The sequence below is a fragment of the Nipponia nippon genome, unplaced genomic scaffold, assembly GCF_047370975.1.
Source record: "Nipponia nippon isolate SJK-2023a ecotype South Korea unplaced genomic scaffold, ASM4737097v1 scaffold_16, whole genome shotgun sequence".
Lineage (NCBI taxonomy): Eukaryota > Metazoa > Chordata > Aves > Pelecaniformes > Threskiornithidae > Nipponia > Nipponia nippon.
Window position 1 is genome coordinate 2,061,466 of NW_028262332.1, and position 20,199 is coordinate 2,081,664.

General features: G+C 52.9%; 1 protein-coding gene across 1 annotated transcript; it reads left to right on the forward strand.

Moving 5' to 3' along the window:
- Window positions 1–229: 229 nt before the first annotated feature.
- TPRN (taperin) lies at window positions 230–20,196 on the forward strand. Its single transcript, XM_087753246.1, is given in 5 exon segments — window positions 230–1,173; window positions 1,175–2,358; window positions 16,392–16,581; window positions 16,848–16,978; window positions 17,364–20,196. Coding segments are annotated over 5 exon segments (2,445 nt in total). The 5' UTR covers window positions 230–296; the 3' UTR covers window positions 17,427–20,196.
- The last annotated feature ends 3 nt before the right edge of the window (window positions 20,197–20,199 follow it).

Below are 20,199 nucleotides of genomic sequence, written 5' to 3' on the forward strand. Positions count from 1 at the left end.
CGCACCAGAGCCCAGCCGCCTCCCCCCGAGGGGCTCTCCCCGCCGGGCAGCGCCCGCCACGGCCCCGCAGGGGCGGATCTCTCTGACACCGGCCCCACAGCCGCCGTCACGGCCCGGGCCGCCGCCTCAGGGAGCGACGGGGCCGCCCCCGGCCGCCGGCCCTGTCATGGCGCCCGCCCCGCCCCGCCGAGGGCGGCCCGGGGGCGGTGTCGCGGCCGGCGGCGGGGCCTGCTCAGGTGCGGCGGGCGCAGGCGGCAGCGGCGGCTGGGCAGCGCAGTGACCCCTGTGCCGCCGCCATGAGCAGCGCGGAGCCGGGGCTCGGGGCCGGGCCGCGGGCGCAGCCCGCCTGGAAGCGGGAGATCCTGGAGCGGAAGCGGGCCAAGCTGGCCGGGGCGGCCGGCGGCGAGCCGGAGCCCCCGGCGGGGGAGCGGCTGGTGGTGGCGGAGAGCCTGGGCCCGCTGCGGGAGAACCCCTTCATGCGGCTGGAGAGCGAGCGGCGGCGGCTGCGGCAGGGGCTGCCCGGGCACGACCCCGGGGCGGCGCGGCCGCTGCAGCAGCTGCTGGAGCTGTACAGCGCCGTGCCCGGCATCCGCACCATCCGCGCCGACAACATCCTCATCATCGAGTCCCAGCCCGACGCCGCCGCCTGCTTCGCCGAGGGGGACGCGCTGCCCGCCCGCCGCCGGGACCCGCCCGCCGCCGCCTCCTCCCCGCCGCGGCGCCCGGACCCGCTGCGGGAGCTGCTGGCTCGCCGGGGCGCCGCCCTCGCCGAGATCCGCGCTGACCAGGTCGTTATCTACGAGGCGACCGAGCCGCCGGAGCCGCCCGAGGCGGCCGAGCCGGGCACCGTCAGCCGCCTCCTGGAGAAGTTCGGGCAGCGGCCGCGGGGCCGCCGACGCCGCGGCGGGGAGGCGCTGCCCGGGCCCGGGCCCGGTGCCGTGCCGGGCGGGCCGGCTGCTCCTCCGCAGGTGGGACCGGGCTCCCCCCGGGCCGCGCCGGCTGCTCCTCCGGCGGTGCCGGGCTCCCCCCGGGCCGGGCCTCCCCCTCCGCAGGTGGTACCCGGCTCCCCCCGGGCCCCGGCGCCCCTCCAGCGGGGACCCGGCTCCCCCCGGGCCTCGGCCCCAAAGGCGGGACCGGGATCTCCGCAGGCGGTGCCGGCCGCCCCTCACCCGGTGCCGGCTCCCCCCCGGGCTGCCCCCCCCCAGCCCGCGGCCCCTCACCCGGTGCCGGCTCCCCCCGGGCTGCCACCCCCCTGCCCGCAGCCCCGGCTCCCCCCGGGCCGCAGCCCCCCCGGCGGTCCCAGCCGCCCCCAAGGCCGCAGCCCCCCAGGCCAACTGCTTTCTCCACAAGATCGGCTCCAACTCCTTCACCGTCACCCCCCGGGGCCTGCCCCCCGGCAGCCGCGTCCCCGAGCCCAGCGCTGTCCCCGCCGGCCGTCCCGCACCACCCAAGGGGCCGCCAGTGCCATTCGCGCCATCCGCCGGCGCTTCCCATGCCAGAGCCAACGCCAGGAGGCCAAAGCCGGAGGAGGCCGAAGCGGCCATGTCGCCCCTGCCCAGTGCCAGTCTGGTCCCCAGTGCCACCGGTGCCACCCAGCCGCTCTCCGCCTCTGCCCCCCGGGCTGGGGGCTCCTTCGAAATCCACCCAGCCCCCAAGCCCGACTTGGCTGCCATCCCAGCCCACGACCTGCAGGCCCAGGCCCTGGCCAAGCTGCGCCTAAATTCACGCAATTCCTTCCTCTTCGTGCCCCGCCGGGAGGGCGGCCCGGCTCTGCCACCGGCCCAGACCGCCAGGCCGGGGCCACTGCCACAGTCTTCGGAGGAGAAGGCACCGAAGGAGCCCCCGAGGGCTTCCGCCCCGGAGCAGGAAGAGCCTGTCGCTTCCCCACTGGCGCCTCTGGATCCGTTGGTACCTGTGACTTACATCGATGACATTGTGGAGCCAGACAGTGGGGAGATTTCTCCCAGGGCCGGCTCGGCTGCAAGGACGGGGAGCTTGGCGGATCAGCCTGGAGGAGCTGGCCCTGACCTGGAGATGGAGTTTTCCTCCGTGCCCCTCTACAGACCGCACTCTGCCCCCCACCAGAGGGGAGGCAGCACCTTCACTGTCGTGCCCAAAAGGAAGCCCGTCGCCTCGGGGCTGCAGACTCTCGCTGATGCCAGCGGAAGGCCGCAGCGGGAGGAAGAGGAGGAGGAGGAGAGCAAAGGAAAAGGCAAAGCCGTGGAGAACGCTGATGAGCCCCAAGTGGGGATGTCCCATAAAAAGCGCTACCCCACGGTGAACGAGATCGAAGTGATTGGGGGGTACCTGTCCCTGGAGAAGTCCTGCATGAGCAAGGCGGGCTCCCGCCGCAAGAAGGTAACTGCCCAGGGTGCCTCTGCGCTGAACAGCCAGGCTGGAAGTAGCTTGGTACTGCTTTTGCCTTGTCTTTCCATGAGGCAGCGGGTGGGAAGACGGGCAATGTTTTTCGGGTCCTTTTGAGAGCCAGAGGCTTGCCCTCAGGGAGGGGGCACTGGGTGCTGTTCCACCAAGTAGATGAGGGTGGGATATGACCTGTGATAACTGCAGGGCCTCTCCCACAGTCGCTTCTTGGAGGTATGATAACGGAAAGTAAAATATTTCAGGTATTTAGAAAACCGAGGTGAGCTGTGTGGTTTGAGCGGCTGTGGCCTTGCCCCCTCTCTGGCTCTGCTCGCTCCGTCTGGCGGGTGTTGGACACGTTGAGCTCCCCGTGCTCGCTGCCCGGCTTGTGACAGTACAGTGGGCAGCACGGCGGTGGCATCTTCCCCGCATTACTGATCTATTGATAGAGGCTCACGAATTAGGTCTCTATTAGGCAGAGAGATCAGCAACAACTTAACTCCCCTTGATGGGATTATACCACCTGGTGCTCGTTCTGGATGTGCAGCTATGTCTCTGAAGGTCCGCGAGATGTCGATTGCTGCAAGCGTCTTTGTAGCGAATGCCAGGTTTCCTCACTGCTTGGGATCTAACTTAGATCCTTGTGAGCCTTAAATTGCAAATTAATCTTTGTATGGCTGGGTGAAATGCATCTGGATGTGATAAAGACACAGTCATGCTGAAAGAGCGGGTTATTTTGCTGTGCTGGAGGAGTAGGCGTGAATTGTTCGGCTCTGAAAGCAGCACACTGAGGTGACAAATCCTGATTTCTAGGTCTGGGATGTGACATGTTTTTCCATAGCAGGAAGAGTTCTTTGACATTCCGTTACCTAAATTCGACTAAATATTTGCTGGACTGCATCCACATGGGTGCCTGAGGCACTGAGCATTCTAATTTGAGGAAATCCTTTGAATAGGGTGCATCTCATTTAGAAGGGAGGCAGGGACTGCTGTTTCTCGTGGGTTTACGTTGTTAAATTCCTTCATAAGAGCACGCAGTCTGTATGAATTTGATTGTGACTAATGTGGGTAGCAGATCTGGAGCATGAGCGCCATATGATCCAGAATAAGCAAATAAGCAGGAGTGTTGATTCTTGCTCAGTGCTCCTGCAGTTTTAACTTGTCCTCTGACAGGGAAATGCTTGAGCAGGCTGGAATTGTTCTACTGCTTAAATACCTGCTGGCTTGCATTGCTGTTTTCTTGGCTCTGCTCAGTTCAGTTTGGGGTATTCATTGGATTTACACCAATTCAGGTGTGTGTTACAACTGGTGAAAATATCAGGACAATCTGTTACGGTTATGGGTACTCTATAGAGCAGACGATGCAGAAGAAACCTCGTGGGACAGACACTCTTAGATAAGTCCGGCTTCTGATGCCGCCGGAGGAGCTGATGCCTCTGTGCAGGGTGGTGCTGTTGGGGCAGCAGCCTTGCTGGTAGAAGAATAAAGCCTCAAGCAAGCAAAACCAATTAAATGGTGTGCAGTGGAAGCCGTCCTGAACAGTACAGAAAGGCGGGAGGGAGGCGAGGACAAGGCTAGTGCAGTGGCTGAATTGTTTAAGGTTGGTCAAACACGGGAACAGGACCCCAGAGAAGCAGCGGCATCTCCATCCCTGGAGCTGTTTGAAACTTGCCTGGGGAGAGCTTTGAGCAACTCATCAGATCAGACCTGCTTGGAGCGGGAGTTTGGGCGAGAGACCTCCAGAGGGCCTTTCCCAACCTAGAATATCATATGGTTCTTTGAAGTTTGGTTAACAACTGTTCTGTCTGTTCAGTCTTGGATTTGTGTGACGTTGGGCAGGTCGTGGAGCTTCTCCGCCTGTGTTCTTATCAGCGTAATAGCATTAACTATTCCACTCTGAGGGTGAAGTGTGCTAAACACTGCAAGATGCATATACAACTGTAATGGCGTTCGCTAAGAATTATACGCGGGGGGGATATCCTGCGTGAGAACTTGCATAAAGATCTGGTTTCTGAGAAGAGTGATATTAAAAGGCAAAGGGGGAACTGCCTGTTACATTGCAGAGCTCAGGAGGCTGAAACAAATGGGGACCCTTCGGAAAATAAGACCCAGCTTAAGGAGAAGCAGTAGAGACACAAGTTTCTGGGTAAAATGAAATGTGGCGATGTAGCGGGAGAAACACGAGGTTTTCTTTCAGTTCCCTTCCTGCTGGGGTGGCAAGCATGGAGTTTGACTTTGTAGCCAGGGTTTAGAAGAAGCTGATGCTGTAGCGAATGGAAAGATTTCTGTTTGCTCTTAACCTAGAGGATGTTTGTGGCTTTTACTCTGGGTAATAAGGCTGAGTGTTGATGCCTGAAAAGGAAGGAGCTAGTATTAGGACGCATTCCTTGGTTTCTTCCCAAGAGATCGCTGTGGGTCGCCAAGGCAACTGGCCAAAAACAAGGGTTCTGTTTTGTAGATATGCTGGGGTTTTCAGAAACTTGATTTTGGCCTGAATTGGACAGAAGCAGGCATTTCCTGTGAGCTGGAAGCTGCAGTTTTTTGTTAAAACCAATGTCCCTTTCTCTTTTGGGGGTATCAAAGTCAAACCTGATGCTGGTTTCAGTGAGCAGCTACCCGGGTCTTTTGGGGTGATGGAGCCCACCTCCTGTTGAGCAGCTTCCTTTCCAAACCTTGCCTTGGATTTGCTGAAAAGTCTTTAAGTATACTGCAGGCTCCAGAAAGTGGTGTTTAGTGAAACTTCGATGACTTGGAAAACTTCATCCGCTTGCTGATGCCCAGCAGGAATCTGGGTGAGATAAGCAGCAGGTCTGCACAGCCTGGAAATGCCGCGTTCCTGCGGATCGGCACGTGTCTGTGCTTACGGCCAGGGCTAATGATTTCTCAGGAGGGAGAGAGGTGGTCGTGGCAGCTCGACTGATTTTTCTGAGATGCAAAATGTGTTTTTCTTCAAATGTGGAAATTGGGCCTTCCTTTTCTGTCCCCTGACCATGGTAGAGATGCCAGCAAAATGGAGCTGGCTCGGTCCACGTCCTCCATGGCTTTTTGGAGTGGGAGGGTGGCTGGGACAGGGTGGGAGTGGGTTCCAGCGCTGCTCTGGTCTGCGCAGAGTGAGCTCCAGCCCCTGCTCTTGGCTGCGCGGCTGCTGACAGCGGCTGCAGGACTTGCGACTTTGCTGTGGCCTGAGGGATGCTGCTGGTGTTCAAGGCCTTTCAGGAAAAATAGCTTTATTGCTCCTTCCAGACGCTTCAAATATGTGAAGCAGCTATTTGTTTTGGGGTTGGAGCTGGATCTTGGGCTGATGAGGGAGAGAGAGAAATGCCGTTCCTGTGTCAGAATAAAAAATAAAAAATGCGACAGTTGTCGATCACCCAGGGCTGTGAAGGTGAACATGGGGTTGTGTACGATGGGACACTATTAAGATCTGCAGGTGGAGGGCAGAGCCCCAGCTGTGCTCGTCCCGGGGCCTGGGCTGCCCGTGTGGGCAGGGGGTTTGAGCTCTTGTCCTCCTACAGGTGTTAAGATGCCCTTCAGGACTGTTCATCTACTCCATGGCTGTTTTGAGGCCTCTCCAAGCGGTATCACAGTTAGTTCAGATAAAGCAGTGGGGGTGTGACCTCAGTTTGAAAACCAAGTGATCGTTTGCAGCTTTGAAGGGACGTGCGGGGTTTGAAGCGGAGCGCTGGGCTGGCTGAGCCGTCGGCTCTGACGGTGAGGACAGGATACGTGCGCGGGAGTGGAAGGAGACCTACTGACCTTTATTCTAAACAGGGAGCGGGGAGAGGATGCAGAGCGCTGTTGGTGACCTCTGATCAGTGCTTGTCTTCGTACTCTGTTATTACAGAAGTAGTAAAGACACTTCAGCCTGATAGCAGCCCCAGGAGGAAGGGAAGGCTTTGCTGCAGGATGTGGATCTTCGGGATTTCAGAGGATAAAATCTAGCTCGGCTGAGCTGACAAGAATCAGTCTTGGTTTGGTTATCTGCCAGAATAACGTACAAGAAAGTTGTCAGCAAGATAGAAATCTAGGTTTCTGTAAAACATGTGGCTGGCACGTTGACGTGAGTGATTGGAAAGGACTGCAAACTGCCGTGTCATCTGGGGTCCCGAGAAGTAGTCGTCTGTCTTTAGGCTTCATGTCCTTATCTTGTTGGAGGCTGGACTCTGCCCTGAAGGTCCTGTGTGTACAGAATTTGCTTCCTTAGGTCTTGTCTCTCCTGCAGTTCATCCCAAGTCACAGTATGTTTGTCCTCTCCAGGCCCTGGTACCTCCTGGGGATCCTGCAGGACAGGTGACTTCTGGCCAGGCCACCCAAATAATAGGACGTGAGAGCCAACAGACATCAGATTGTTGATGGTTTTAATATTTTTTTGCTTGTCACAGTTGGCAGCTTGCTGAGTGCTGGAAGCTGAGCTGCAGCCTCGTGTGAACAGGGCTTACAAAGAACAAGGTTGCTGAGACCCAAACAGTCGGAGTCTAATGCTTGCCTGCTTCTTTGCAAAATTGTCTTCAAAGATGTTCAGCTTCGAAAAGTTCCAGCTTATGTGGACTTTAGCACGGTCCATTTTCTAACGTTTTGAGCTGCATAATGCCTGAATACGGCTTCCAAATGCCCACTTAAATGTCTGTTAAGAAATTATTCTAAACATCCCTCAGCTTTTCATCATGGGCAGGATTGGGCAGCAGTTGTGTTGGTCTAACCTGCTGAACTTCTTGCTCTGTAGCTTTCCATCTGTTCAGTTCTGCTGGAGATGGTCTCCTGTGAGAACCAGGTGTAGGCTCGAGATGTTGGCAGGGTTGAACACTTCCAGCTATTGCCCAGACCTGTTTGGAGCAAGTCTGAACAGTGTAGAATCTAAATACTGGTGACTGCCTGAAGTATTTTTTTTGCAATGTATAACACAAGTAAATTAACCATAACACAAATAAATTAACCTGGTGGTAGAAGCAAAAACCTCTCTGCAAAAATTACTTAGATTCCCTTGTCTCTGTGATTCGGAGGCATCAGGGCGAAGATTTGTGTTATTTAGCTCTGGGACAGCTGCGTGTTCCTGTTCTATTTTCTGTCTCGTGGCTGTGCTCTGCTGGGGCAAATACATCTGCCACCTTTAAGGAGGGGCTGTAGTATGTATCTGATGTGGAGGTATTGAATTTTTGCTAGATGAGGTCAGCAGTGATGAGTCCCGCTCAGAAAATAGGTGTCTTGGGTGATCAGGCGTGGTCCCTGCCCTGGGAGGTGATTTCCACTGCCTGTCAGATGTGAGCAGGCTGTTTCACCCAGACGGTGCAATTTCCCTGCCCTTTTCTAATTCTGCTGATTTTTAGCCTATGATGTTGATGGCTGAAGACTCTAGAAATCGGGATCTTGTTGCGGTTATAGTTTTTTAAGCCACCTCACAGGCTGCACCTGAGGCTGTCAGTGGGGTGGTAGGTTGTTTTTTGTTTCCCCGTTGTCTGCCAGCTCCTGGAAGTGCTGATACTGTTGTACTAAACCCCCGGCAGAGCAGATGAGTCATATTTATCTCATTTCCATAGTGGGAAATTTTCTGCGACTGAGATTCTCCGTGGCCTCGTTGCTCCCATGCTTCGCCTCGTGCCACAGCAACAGTTTGAGCTGCTCCCACATTCCCCCCGGTTCTCCTCCTCCCGTCCCCTGCTTGCCTGCCGCTGTCAGCAGCACCGGGAATGGGACAGAAGAGCTAAAATAGAAACTCTTACGCAAATAAGAGACGAGCCTGCTTTTGAAGCTGGTTAGGACATGCCCAGGGCTCAGCGCGCCCCAGAGCTTGAGAGGAGATTTGGAGTGCTTTGCGCTCTGAATTCTGATCACGCCGATTACAGTTGACGTTGTCTTAATCGGTTTCCTTAATCTGTGGACCAGATTGGAGATGGTTTATAATTTCCCACCGTCTCAAGTATTCAGCTTGCCTTGGGTTTTCCTCCGCTCTCTGCTTTTTCCAGTACATGGTCGTGGTGTTCCTGAGAAGGGCTGAGGAAGTACACACTCAGGCTGGCTAGGGCAGAAGTCCTGCTTGTCTGTGTTATGTGTGGGAAACGGTAGGAAAAATTAAAATATTTAGTTTCCAGGTTCAGTGGCAGTAAAGGAGATCTCGGTAAGAGCTGCTGCAGCAGCATCTCCTTCACCTCTGGGGTTGCGCTCACTCCTCTCCTGGGTGAAACCTGGGCTATTTAAAATCTATTTACAAACCCAGACTTTTTCTAGCGACTGCAGTGAGACGTGGGGATGCCACGAAGGTGTAACGCTATCGCTGTTTGGACAGTTTGTGTAGGAAGAGTCATGCAGAGCGTCTGTATCACACAGAGAAACTTCACAAACATTCTGGGAAAATCTGAACTGAAGGCACTTGGTGCTGATGTTTTCTGAGAAGCGCCCTTCAGATGATCTTGGGAACTTGGCAGGATGGAGCTGCTGCTTTGAAGGCGTTTGGAGGACTATAGGCAAGCTGAACGAAATCTCTCAGACATTATGAGAGCAAAACGCTTGCTTGCTGAGGGAAATTGTAGCTTGCAGCTAGTGAAAATGCAGGTCTGAGGGCATATCTGTAAGCCTCATGGTGAACTTGCTGCGCTTAGTCACTTCTCTTCGGGGAAGTCTCTTTTGCATATTAGTAGTACAGAAAAAGGGCAAGAGAGACATGAACTCTGTCACGCAGCTAATCCTGTTCACGCCACTGAAGCCTTTTGGTCCTGAAGTCTAGAATGAGCTCCTTGCCAGGGTGGGAAGTAAATCTGTTCCCAACCTCCCCATATTTCCCGGGAAATGGTGCTCCATCTGTGCCATTCCAGCTGGAGACCGTTCACTTGCGCCAAACCCAAGCATTTGTTTGGGCTGCTCTGGTCAGTCTCGCTTGCACGGAAATGTTTGTGGGTGGCATCTCCCTGTTGTAGCCACAAATTGTAGCTCGGAGTTGCCTGTAAAGCAGAATCCTCTGCTGTTTGGGAGTTTTGTGCGTTGTTTATGAAGATACCGAGCCTTGACACTAATTGTATCTTGTTTACGCCTGCTCTCTTTGTGTATTCAGATGAGATTTGTTTCATATATGTAGGGAGATTTCTCCAATTCTTATGGGCCAAGTAAGTAATATTTGAATTGCTTGTTAAACTGTGGAAGGCTCTGGCTCCTCTGTCCGCAGATGTGCGAAGGAATGAAGGGATCCTTGGCTGAATAGCGGCTTTGTACCCTGCCAGGCTGGGACTCCAACTGCCCTGGGGTTGTTTGGGCGCTGGGATCTCTTCTTGTCCGACATAGCCCAGGGAAGAGTTAACAAAGCTGCCTGCCCTGCAGTGCTCTCCAGGACTGTCCCTGCCCTGTCACTTCTCATCAGGAATTTGAAACTTCCCCATGTCTTGCACAAGGAGTTTAATATTTCGAATCTCCATGCATTGCTCCTATCTACCATGTGCTTCAGCATATTGATTACACAGAGCTGGCTTTGTGGGTTGCCTTGTAAATGGAGACTTTCTTGTTTTGCCTTGTGGCTTGGGAGCTGGGATGCGATCCTGGAGGCAACCTCTCCTTTGCCAGCAACAGAGTGCTTCCTTGACATGCTGCTGCTGTAAATCCTCCGTGCTGCTAGCTCTATTCAGTAACTAACTCTGTGACGCAGTTAATAGCTGAGCAAAACTCAGTGTTATTCTTAGGAAACTCTTCCTGGAAAAGGATGATCAAGTGAGCCTGTGGTGGAGCAGCCACCTCCCGTGCCCCAAAACTCTTCTTTTTGTACAGAATGACAGAAAAGTACATTTCTGAAGTGCCATCTGCAGTTTTTTGGGCATACTCAGCCATAGCAGTGCAGGGTTAATCTGCTATAGGATCCAAGGCTTAAGTCCCCTCCATTCCCAGGAGTACCTGTCAGGGAAAAACCCTTTCTTCCTGTGTCAAGGAAAGGCTTTAGAGGTGCAAAAGCTCCTTATCTTCTCCCGAGTGATAGCAAATGCCTTGGTAATATGCTGATGCTACTGCAGCCCCCAGGGTACTATTCCAGGCTGCCGCACATAGAGATTGTGCCTGGAGTTATTCAACAGTTTGGGCTGAGACATGACCATGTTTTCGGGAGAAGTACAGGCATGTAGATAAGCTCATTGGTAACTCCTATGAAACGGCTTATTTTCCCAAAAATCCTTTATCTAAAAGTTTCAGAGAGAAAACTGCATCACATGGGAGTTGTCGAGATCATTGACTGCAGGTTGTAATGAAAAAAATGAAGGTTGCTGCAGAGGTATGCAGTTTATGAACTGCTCCTCTGCCTCCTTTTACTCAATCTGTGGATCTGGGAGACTGGTCAGCGCGGGTCGGATGGAAAGACCAGCGTAAACCCTTTGGGGATCTTTGTCCACCATAAAATAACTGCTTCTGCCCTCTGTTCCCAGTCTCACAAGCAGTTATTTGTCTGTGCAGGGACCTTCCTTCTCACCCCCTGGCAGCGTGGAGCTGGGAGGTTGTTCTGTGTTAAGAGACTCTCCTCTTCACACGGATCCCGAGCTCCGCTGGGCAGAGCCTCCACCAACCTACCGAAGGGTTTTGGTGCTTGAGGAGCTTTCCTGCCCAGCCTGGGGGGCTGTCTCTTGCAAACCTCTGTGGGATGCTCTATGCCAGCGGGCTTCCTGATGCACTCCCAGCTGTCTGCTGCAGCAGTGTTCAGGCATCTGGTGTGGTGTCTTGAGCTTTTGTCCCGTTGACCAACTCTTTAGACAGCCGGTGCAGCAGCAAATGTAGCAGAGCTCAATGTAAGACTGCACAGAAGCACAAGGTTCTTCAGAACACTGATTTTGTTCATGCGTGTTCTCTCAGAGCTATCAATCACTCGCTCTTTTGTATTCAGGCTGAATTGTTGTCCAGCCTTCCTGAAGGTATCAGCCGAAACCCTCCCGCTGCTGTAGCTGGGAAAGCAGGAGGCATTTGATTGACCAGGTGTGAAAAGCTGCTTTGAATCACACCCAGCAGCCCATTGGCAGCCCATGCATGTCCTAGGGAGTCAGTGCAGTCCCTAACTTTGTCACTTCAGGATTATATTGCTTGGAGAGAGAGGATGATTAGAGGAAAATTAGTACCTGAAGAGAGCAAATCTTGATCCCTGCTGCTACTCAGCTTTTGGGTCTTGCGAAGTACTTGGGCAGCAGAACCGCGTTACCGATAAATTGCTGTGTCCCTCTTGTCGCCACGCAGCAGCCACTGCCCTCTTATCTAGTCCGCAGCAGCAGCGCGGTGGGTTTGGACGTGCTGGAGGTGCTGTGTGGTGTTAGCAGTGGTAGGGATAAACTCCAGCTTGTGCTTCATGACTTGCCATCCCGTCTGGCTCCTCCGCGCACGGAGCGGGGCCGGCAGCGGAGCCCCTTGCAGCCTCTTGCGAGAGCCACGGGTCTGGGAGACGGCTGTTGGCAGTCGCTCAGTGGGGAAGGGAAACGGGTTCAGTTGTTTTCAGTCCCATTGTAAACTGCTACGATGGGGATCAATATGCTGACTCTGACTCTCCTCGCTGGAATATAGTTAAAGGGTGATTTATTTCTCTTTTTTCTTTTAATGCCTAGAACATTTTTTTTTTCCTTACTATTATAAGGTGAGGATTTGGATTGCCAGAGAGGTTCCTGTTTAAAAGGTGTAGAACACCCTACATTATCACTTTGGCTATGCCATATCTGCCAAGAAGCAAATGTGGTAATGGGTGGAGAAGAGAAAAGCCACACTGAAGAGATTGCTTCTGGAGTTGAGGATGCAGATTAACCCCTTCATTTGCTCCTGAGACTCCTGGAGATATCCCTGGTCTGTGAGAAGCCAGCGGGTGTTTGTGCTTTCATTAACTGTGGAGTCTTGCAGACTTTCCCACCTCAGCTTTTGGAGGCGAGGTGTCTGTTGACTTTCATTGTCCACGTTGCAGGTTGGTTTCTGTAAACTGGTTACTTTTATTTCTAATGTGTCTCTGTACATGGGGGCTCTTTCGTTGCCGGTCTGGGTGCAGACTGAGTCCTGACAGCCTGCGCCCCCGAAACAGGGTTGGCTTTCTCTTTTCTAAGTGAGCCCTGTGTGACTACTCAGATGTACGCTTGTTGGGCAATGTTTACCCTGGCTTCTCTTTCCTGGGTACTCTATTACTCGTTGCTGTTCAAATCCTTTTAAAATAAATTATTTTTGCTATGGCAACAAGAATCTGGTGGCTGAACAGCATGATATTCCCTGAAAAGCCTGCCTCATTCTTCTCAGTGTGGCTCTGATTGCTGGGCAGAGTGTTAATGTATAGTATTAATGTATAGGGTTTGGGATGGACCCTGGTTTTGTGACACAGTTCTGGGTGAAGCATTCAGCTGAGGAAATAGTGACAAATCCCTGCAAACATCCACAGGTGCAAAATTCTTCCTTTCCACAACTGGCAGCTGCTGTTGAGGCAGAAACAGGGGAAGCGCTGCTGAGACAGGACAAGCAGAGTTCTCTGGCTGGGCTCGACTGGGCTTGTCTCTTCTAGGATACATTTTTCTTCTGAAGAAAATGACCCCTGTCGCCTTTTATGTTTCCATAAAAGTCTACGTGGTCTGGCAAGCGGCTGCTGGCTGTGCAAACCTGTTGTCTGTGCCATTTTCTTTCCTGGGACCGAATCTGCCTGTGTTGGGTACGCACAGTGCTCAGTTGTGCTCATTAGCTGCTCAGAGGGTTTCTTAAGGCAGCTGTGTTGACCCATGTGCCCCCTGGTTTTGCCTGAATAAATTGCCCTCCATCTTCAGTTGGATCAAGCAGAGCTGCTTTGTGCTTCCCCTGAAAGCCCCTCGTGCCTGGGGAGGGGAGCTCGAACCCAGGTGATGCCACGGCAGGTTTATCGCTTTGAGTTTTGGGGCTGCTTTTGGGGCTCTCGCTCTGCATGGGCAGGGTTGACCGAGCGCCCCGGGGGACTGTGCAGGTGCGGGGAAGGCGGCCGCTCATGCAGAGCCTGTTTGCTGGAGTCCCGGTTGTTCCTCCGGTGTTTGCTTTGCCTGGGTGCGTCCGAGCGCTTTATTGCAGCGCGGCCGCAGGGCTCTTCCTGCTTCTCGGCAGCGGTGCACTGGGTGCAGGGGGGTGGGACGCTCCCGCAGAGCAAGCCAGCCTGGTTTTTGGGGGGGGGGGTCTTCCACTGGGGTGCACTCATGCCAAGCAGGACTGCCTGGTGTCGGCCTTCACGTAGGCTGTGCGGGCCCAACTGGAGGTCTTGCTGAAGCAGCAAATTGTTATGAGCTCTCTTCCCCTGCGTGCGTGGGGCTGGCACCGCCGTGGTTAATGATTGCTCTTTTTGGATAGCTTCAAGATTGCCTCCTACGGCGTTGCGGCCTCTCTGCAGCAGGTACCTGAGAAACCCCGGTGGCGGAGCGTTCTGCAGGACACCCAGCACCGGGCAGTGAGCGTGGCCCGAGTCAAATGGGCTGTGGGCAAGTGGGAGCTGCTTTGGTCCAAGGCTTAGGCTGGGCTGTTGGCACTGGGCACTGCCTTGGGGGGTGTCTCCTGGTCATTGCTGCTGCTTTCTCTTTGGTTTTACTCCCTGGTGAGGCTGTTTTCTCTTCTTGTGCTACACACAGCTTTGGTCCAAACTGGGCTCAAAGTAATTTTTCTTAAGAGATTTCCTCCTGATAGCAGGAAACCAGGAAAACTTAGTTCCATCTCCCGAGCTTAAATTGTAAAAACAAGGCACATCTCTCCTGTCCCCTTTATTTTCCGTGTTTAGCCAAGTACTTCGTGCCCCTCAGCACAGTTGCCAGCACTGGTAAGCAGCCTGCGTGCGGCGTCTGGTTCTGGGATAGCGTCCGAGCTTCCAGGAGCCCTGGGCACCTCCACCCTCGTGGCCTTCGTGCCTGGCAACGTGGCTTGTCCCTGCAGTACAGACGCCACATTGTGAGCAGTCGCAGCCCGCTCCGCTGCCTGGCTTGGATCAGGGAGCATCTAGGTCAGCAGCAGGGGTGAGAAATTCAGGGAACAGCAACTGGGATGCTCTGATCTTCAAGGTCATTTTATTCCAACCCCTTTTCTCTGAAATATAATCGTTCCCCTCCCTGTGTGTCATCTGGAGAAGGTCGGAGCGGCTCTGGCCAGGGCTGGGGCAGGGAATGGGGAAAGGCAGCTGGTTGTCTTCTCTGTTATTTCCATCCTTCCTTCTCCTGGGAGTGTGGGGAAGGGAGCCAGCCTGTGTCCGAGTTACAATCCCAGACTCGGGCAGAGTCGCCCGCAGCTCCATCGTGCGTATCGCAGTGCGGAGGAGGCATTAGGTCCTCGCTCTGTTACCTGGATTTGATTCAAGCTCCTCTCATTGCTCTTCTGAAGAGCAGCAGTGAAACGCTCGCTGTCTTGCCTTGAAAACCTGGTGTGTTTTGTGTATGAGGGAAGCTGCAAATAAGGCACGTGGGGCAAATGTGCTGCACTTTCCTCTGGCCAGTTATTACACAGCATCAGATCTGAACCATCCTGCTCCTACCGCCTGTCACAAGCAACCACGTCCTTTTAATTTTGTTCATAACCCTATTAGCTCAGTTGTAAATGTAGTTAGAAGTAAAGGGATCACAACACCCTTCTAGGCAGCTGGTCCTGAACCTTGATCCGCGTTGGCTAGATACTTCCTACTTTTGGCACAAATTTCTTCCTGGCAAGCTTATCCTCCTTGTTTGTCTGTTGTATGCTGGCATCAGCAGTTCTGCTCTGCTCCTTGGTGTTTATTTTCTTGGTGTACTTAAAAAGCGCTTTTATGCTTTTTCTCAGCCTTCATTTTTGCTAGTGTGAACAGGCTGAATCTCCCCTCCGCCCGTTGAGTTGACTTTTAACCAGCTCCTCTAAGCAGAATGGGAGATAATGATTAGGATACGTAAGGCTGCAGGGGAGCAACCCCTTCCCTCCGCTTTTCCTCTCAACGTGGAAGAGGACATCTGGAGTTACCGTGTCTGGGTTTGGGTGTCCTGCTGCAGGATAGATGCAGAAACTGGAGCAAGTCCAGCGGAGGCTACCAAAGTGCTCCTGGGGCTGGGGGCAATGGCATGCGAGGAGAAGCTGAGGGAGCTGGTTTCTTCAGCCTGGAGGAGAGAAAGTCCAGTTGCTGCCTTCCACTACCCGCAGGGTGTTACGGGCAGGACGGAGCCAGGCAGTCCCTATTCCCAGGGGAAATGCCCTGCTTTATTCCCGGTTTATTTAAGCAGCATCCTAATGATGATTACAGTCCGGTAGCCAATCCAAAATTTTCTTGCTCAGTTATTCACAGGTGATGAACTTCTCTTAGAGCAAGGGTTGATCTTAAACACTGTCCCATTTCTAGTGTTCTTGCTCTCCAGTTTTCTGAATAACCCATAAAATTATGTTTTTTCCTCGATGAACTCCCATGTTGGAGTCATCTTCGTTCTCAGTCTCCCAGTTATGTGCAAAAGTCACTAGTGAGAATACTGAATAAACCTGGTTTCAAAACAGAACCTTTAAGTACCTCCCACTTGTCCAGTATTTTCCCTCTCCACCACCACCTGTTACCATCTCTCCTTTAGCTGCTTCCATCTTCTCACTTTTGGTATTAAACCCTGTTTTTATCTAGCTTAAATAGCTTTTTGCCGGGATGTCCTCCCAAAAATGTAGTCCCGATCACGGATGTTTCTACTGTCTAGAGAGCATGGGTACACAAATGCATTGGCAGGCATTAGCGATGTCACCTTTCCAACGTGTGGATGCTTTCCTGTCCTCCTTGGCAACACTGATCCCTCTCGAGGGACACGCCAGCAGCTCCTCCTGGCTGCTGGGCATCACAGTGTTAGATGGTGGCGCAGTGTGTGCTGGGGCAGAAAGCCAGAGGTCCTCTCGACCTCTCAGCCTCCTGACTCCATCCCGTGTATTTGGCTATCTGCCTTCGCGGTTTCTCCCAGCGCGGTAAGATTCGGCAAGGCGCCTGGGGAAAGGTGGGGGATATGTAATGGCTCCTCTAAACCAGGATGAAGCCCTGGGGTGGGAGCTGGTCTTTGTTGGAGCAAATATTATGATCATGGGTTTCTTGTGCTGCTTTCTAATAATTCTCCTTTGCTGTTGTCTAGATGAAGATCTCTTTCAATGAGACAAGCTTGCAGACTATGTTTGAGTACCCATCAGAGAGCTCACTGGCAGAAGAGGAGGAGGAGGAGGAGGAAGAGCAAGGACATGCTTCTGAAACAGAGGAGGACAAGTCTGGCACCTTTTACATTCCACGCCCAAATGGCACTTTGCATCCCAGTACGCCTAACTCAGGTGAGTGAGGCACTGTGTTGGCGCTGTGGGGTTATTGGGAGTGTCTGACACTGTTCACGTTTCCTGCAGACCCTCATGGGGCTCCACACAGGTGGAAATGCTAATGGAGGTGTCATCTGACAGCAGAATTGGGGCTCGGTGGGGACAGGGCTTGAACCAGACCAGGGAACTGCAGATGGGCAGCTTCCATGATGTCCCTGCCAGGATCCTGATCCCATTTCCTTTTGGGGCAGTGAGAAGTATTCACATCAGCTTTGTCCTTCCAGCAGATTTATCCAGCTACACCCCAAAGCACTCTGTGAAGTTCAGCGAGTGGCAGGAGCAGAAATATGAGGAGATGCCTGCTGCAGAGGGACCCCTCCCAAAGGAAGCTGACTCCCATGGGAACCAAGTCATGGTGAGACTTTAAATAAGCAAGTCTTGGCTTTATCCTGCTGTGCTCTTATCCCAGTGCTCGGGTTGGTCTGGACAGCGGATGGGACGGGATGTGCCTTCCACTGAACACCCGTGTGTGTGCGTGCTGCCCAGGGAGGTGTGCCACTGCTCACAAGGATCCACACAAGGTCCCAGTGCCACTAGCAGACCTGCCTCTCCCTGTATGCGTAAAGGAGACTTAAGGCAGCTGGCGCACTTTGTACTCCAGGGCACGTTTGGAGGGGGGAATTAAATGTGCTCATTAGCCCTGGGCAAGGTGCCAGCGCAGCCTTCACCGTCCAAAGGTGTGGGTACTCATTTGCTCTGGATTTGATGACACCTCCATGTCAACTCTGCTTTCTCCACAGCTCACCCCAGCAGAGAAGGGCGGACTCTCCGATTTCAGCAGCGAGCCTGCTCTGTATTTTTGATCGCTTCATCTTCTAGCCTGCAGCAGCGGCTGCTGGACAAAACGCGTCAGTGCACCTTCCAAATGTCCATGTAAGCACCACGGAAATAAGCTTCTGGGTCCCTCCCTCACCACAGTTTCTGTTGGATCCTGATGCCAAGGGTGGACTAGATGCCATTGGGCATCTTTAGAGAATATTTGCACTGGACTCTGGGACCTAACTACTACTTTTAAGGTGTATGATTTATTCTACCTGTGGCCTTGCGTATTCCTTGTTCAAGATCAGCTGCTGATTAGGCAAGCATCTTAAGAACAGATCTGTAATCCCAGAATGGATGTAGGTTCTCTCAGTGCTTATCCGAGTCCGCCCATCCAGGCACTGCACGGGGTCTGGATGGCTTTTGTAATACTTCTCCCATCAGAGGCCCCAGCGAAGAAAGGTTCTGGAGTTGGAGCACTGGGAGTGTCTGGGCAGTTAGCTGGATTCACAGAAGTGGTTGTGACTTGACAGCTCGATTGGGTGTCAGTTTGGAAAACCATTGAAGGTTCGTGGTTTGGAAAACCATTGAAGGTTCGTGGTTTGTTCTCAGCATGTTTCTGGGTCTAGTTTCACTGAACCATCATGGGACTGATGTGCCAGTTACGTCCTTGCAAAGGAAGGCGAACGCACTGTGTGAGGGATGGGAAGGGGGATAAATGCCTTTAGCTTTAGGTGTCATTTTTGCACTGATCTGTAAAGAAGCGTCCAGACTGGCGTGAGCCGCTTGAAGATTCCCAAACATTGGCCATAGCTTTGATCTGTCCATACCCGGCTCTGGCGTCCAGCCTCTCAACAGCTGAGTGTGCTTCACTCTGCCAGTTCCCCTTGTTGCTTTGTTCCAGCATCTGATGGGGCCAGGCCCAAGATTTGTCTGTCTTGGTTGGCGGGGAGGCTTCCTTCTAGCCATGCTTGCTCTGCTCCTCTAATGCAAAGCACAGGAGGGCTGTTTCACTCCTTTATTCTGCAGAACTTGAACAAGGAATATGGTTTTTTTTTCTAGGGTTTTTATAGTTCTATTGTAATTGTTTAATGCAGCCAATATGCAAAAGAATCTGCTAGACTCTTCCATTTAAGTTTTCTACTACTGTAAACTCAGGGTCGAAATTGCACTCTGGAAAAGACGGAACACTGCTGCTAATGTGATTTGTACTGCTGGGATTAAAGGAGATGCGGTTGGAATAGATACGGCCTCTTTGGGCTTCGTGAAATGAGTGGTACCCCAGCGTGTGGCTCTATCCAAAGGAACAGGCTGGTATCTTTGATTAAATTTGATACTTTTATTGGTTTGTCTGTTATACATAGGTGGTGAATGTCTAGTCAAGCTGACGCTGGACTGTGAACTGAAAATGCTCTCCATACCTTGCACTGGTTTTGGTGTATATTGTACCAGCAGGAAGAAGGTTATTCTGCTGAAAAACACGGTCGAGACTAAACATTAGGACACACCTACTTCTAGCTGTTCTCCTCTTCTGCCCTGGGTGCCTAAGCATTTCTGGAAAGATAATGCAAAAAAAAACCCAAAAACAAAAACAAAAAACCACAAAAAACTCAGCGGTTTGTTAGGTGTTGGCTGGAGGGGCCACAAAGGAACGCTTCCCGCCTCCTTGCGCTCTGAAGGCTTGTCCTTTTAAAGCGAACTGGAGATCTGCTCCCCGCATGACCTCCCAGGAGCAGTGGGTGGCTGGCAGCGCATCTGCGTCCGACGTGGCACGAGTGCTGTGGAAAGAGCAGTGAGTCCCATGTGCTGAGGCTTCTCCCATTAATGAAACACTTCAGGACAAGATGCTGAGACTGGGGTAGAAGGAGGAAAAATGCAGGACTGCTAGGGACCGCTAGATTTAAGGGATGAGTAAGTTACCAGATAGGTGGAGTTAGGCACTGAGCTGTGCCCGCAGCCAGGAGCTGTGCACACAGCCAAAGCAGGTCAGGGACTGTGTTTGAAGAAGAGGTTATGCACAGCTTTTCTAGCAGAAAAGGTCCCAGTGAGCATCTTTCTTACACTGTGGAAAAGCTCAGGCCAGTTTAAGGCAGCTCTATCTCTTGATTTGCAACTTAAAAAAACCTGCAGGTGATGATGCAAAAGCTGCTTGCAATGAGTTAGGGGCAAGGTGTCTGAACGAGTCCTGACTTCGTTCTGCTCTGGATCAATGAGGAATGCTAAAGCCAACAATACCCTGCAGCTTGTTCCACTGACTGCAGCCAGCTGAAGCGCCGCTCCGGTACCTGGCCTGCTGCCCTCGGTGAGTCAGCCCTGTGCCTACAAGGTCTCTGGTTAGGACAGGCTCAGGGGCGGTGCGAGGGCAGAGCGTGCTTCTCGACAGCGGCACGGGGTGCCCCGGCGTCCTGCTGACTTCTCTACTCCTTCCCGTTTGCCCGCTCTACCTTGTAGCTGTAACTTGCACCTCGCTGAGTGCTGCCTTCGTGCTTCCCGGCTCTGTACTCTAATCCCTGTCTGGACCAGATGAACTCTTAGCTTGTTCTTGGCAAAGCGAGGTGAATGCTGTTTTGAGGGCAAAAGCATTAGCTGATAACTCACCTCTGTGGATGTACTTCAGTATCACTGTGCTCAAAATAAAGGGTATTTTTTTTGTAGATGCTTACCCTGATCTCTAGCATTTGAGGATTAACTTTAGTAGATCCCTAACTAACACCAAAGCGCACCTGAAAGGAAAATTTACTTCTGCAAAACAGACTTTTATTACATGTCACGTCCTTGTACCAGAACAGCAGCTGTCCCGGACCAACAGGACTTTCC